Source organism: Cyprinodon variegatus, unplaced genomic scaffold (genome assembly GCF_000732505.1).
Source record: "Cyprinodon variegatus isolate N-32 unplaced genomic scaffold, C_variegatus-1.0 Scaffold1043, whole genome shotgun sequence".
NCBI lineage: Eukaryota > Metazoa > Chordata > Actinopteri > Cyprinodontiformes > Cyprinodontidae > Cyprinodon > Cyprinodon variegatus.
The window spans coordinates 7,604-9,340 of record NW_015151496.1 but is presented as its reverse complement, the minus strand read 5'-3'; the positions used below and the strand labels follow the sequence as shown (position 1 = coordinate 9,340).

Here is a 1,737-nt window from a genome sequence, read left to right as displayed (position 1 = left end):
AAGAACAAAAAGAAAACAGGTAGTTACATAATATGCAGTCTTTGATCCATTCTCACTTCCAGCACACATCATTTTCTCTGTTATTGAATGGAGGTTGTTCCAGTAGTAGTAGGAGTTTCTGTAGAAGCAGCTGCATTTATTGTTCCCAAAAACTGATACATCAACTTCCTGGAAAGTATCAGGATAATAATAGTGTTCTAAAGATAAAAGTTTAAAAAGGTTAGATATTCATGAACAGTCCAAAACTGGTATTGTAAATTAAGAGATTGTAAAGAAATAAAGCAAGACTTACCATTTGTGCCAAAACCAGTGACCCAGCTGGCAGTTCCATCATAGAAAGTACTGTCTTCTGAGGCCAAGCAGACCGGTTGGATGTAGTCTGTGAAGTTAACAGGAGCTGACAGCTTTACAAGACAGATGTCATTGTCACCGACACTATAGTAAGCTTCATAATCTTGATGGCAGACGATTGAGTCAACTCTCCTAGTTTCTTCCCCATATCTTGACTGGTTGTTTGCACCCAAGTGCAAAACTGCACCACTGAGGTAAGATCTTAGAGAAGAGAGAACAAATAATATGGAATAAGAGTAATGCTACTGATTAGCACATTAACGATAACCTCATTATCTACCTCTATTGGAATTAAGTCACTAATTAATAGGTGGAGATAAAACTTTATCTTCTTGCTTTACTCTTTTAAATATACCCTTTTAAAATTTACCCTTTTACAGACAGAAAAATTTGAAGTAGAGTTGATTGAGAGAAATGAATGAGGCACAACAGAAGACATTCAGATATATTACTATCTGTTGGGTACTGTGGAACATTGTGTTTATCCCTACAAGCAAAAATACTAAACCACAGCTCCTTACCTTATTGAACAATGGGCAGCTGTCAGAACCCACTGATCTGTGATCAGGGAGCCTTGACAGAAGACCCCGCCACGGTGGGTAAGAGTGACATGCCATGGCCAAGCTCCTGGAGAGGCATCTTGCCCTCCTAGGATCCTGCTGTTGATTGGAGACCTGGCACAGGCTGACAACATTCACAAAGTCAAGAACAAATGATTATGATGCCATTATCTTTTTTTTGGATAAAATAGTGGGTTACACCGAAGAAATACTTTTTTTTCAGCTCAACAGGATATTTGCAGTTTTTGTTACTACATAGTACTTGAAATATTAACAGCAGTTAACAAAATGAAAACATCATTAAATGCTCTTGTTGTGTAATACATAAAAAAAGACTAGTTCTTACCATGTTGTGTGTTGATTCCTGAAATTTACACACATAGACATGTTAGACAAACAGGTAAGGCTAGATATTTTACAGCATCAGACGCAGACACAGATACTGGAACTGAAAAGCTTATCACTTGCTTATCACACACATGCACACACACTGCAATCACATTTCTCTAACCTAGTGGAGAATTACCATTGACTTCCATTCATTTCTAACCCATTTCAACAGCCATACTGTGACCCATGGCCTGCACCTAACCATTAGATGTTCATACCAAACCCTATTCCCAAACTTAGTCCTAAACCTAACATATAACCCTAAAACAGCATTTGTACCAATGTGGACAAGACATTGGTCCCAACAAGGAGCAAGCGGTCCTCACTGTGTGCTAAGATTTATGGAAAATGGTCCTCACAGTGTAACAAATACACACTTACACACACGCATACCAACTCTTGCCAGGTAGTGCACATATTAGATATTAAAGATATC

At 38.2% G+C, this 1,737-nt stretch overlaps 2 protein-coding genes across 2 annotated transcripts in view; both read right to left on the bottom strand.

Annotated features, from left to right (window-relative positions):
• The window catches only part of LOC107100997 (tryptase-like), a 1,789-nt gene extending 962 nt beyond the window's left edge, over positions 1 to 827 (bottom strand). The window contains exons 1-3 of the mRNA XM_015399723.1: positions 804 to 827; positions 293 to 593; positions 28 to 197 (exon numbers count right to left, since the gene is read on the bottom strand). Coding sequence (XP_015255209.1) covers positions 28 to 197; positions 293 to 593; positions 804 to 827 — 495 coding nt within the window. The remainder of the gene's footprint in view (positions 1 to 27; positions 198 to 292; positions 594 to 803) is intronic.
• Positions 828 to 868: 41 nt separating this feature from the next.
• Positions 869 to 1,737, bottom strand: part of LOC107100996 (serine protease 27-like) — a 2,468-nt gene continuing 1,599 nt past the window's right edge. The window contains exons 2-3 of the mRNA XM_015399722.1: positions 1,258 to 1,275; positions 869 to 1,035 (exon numbers count right to left, since the gene is read on the bottom strand). Of these exons, the coding sequence (XP_015255208.1) occupies positions 869 to 1,035; positions 1,258 to 1,275 (185 nt within the window). The remainder of the gene's footprint in view (positions 1,036 to 1,257; positions 1,276 to 1,737) is intronic.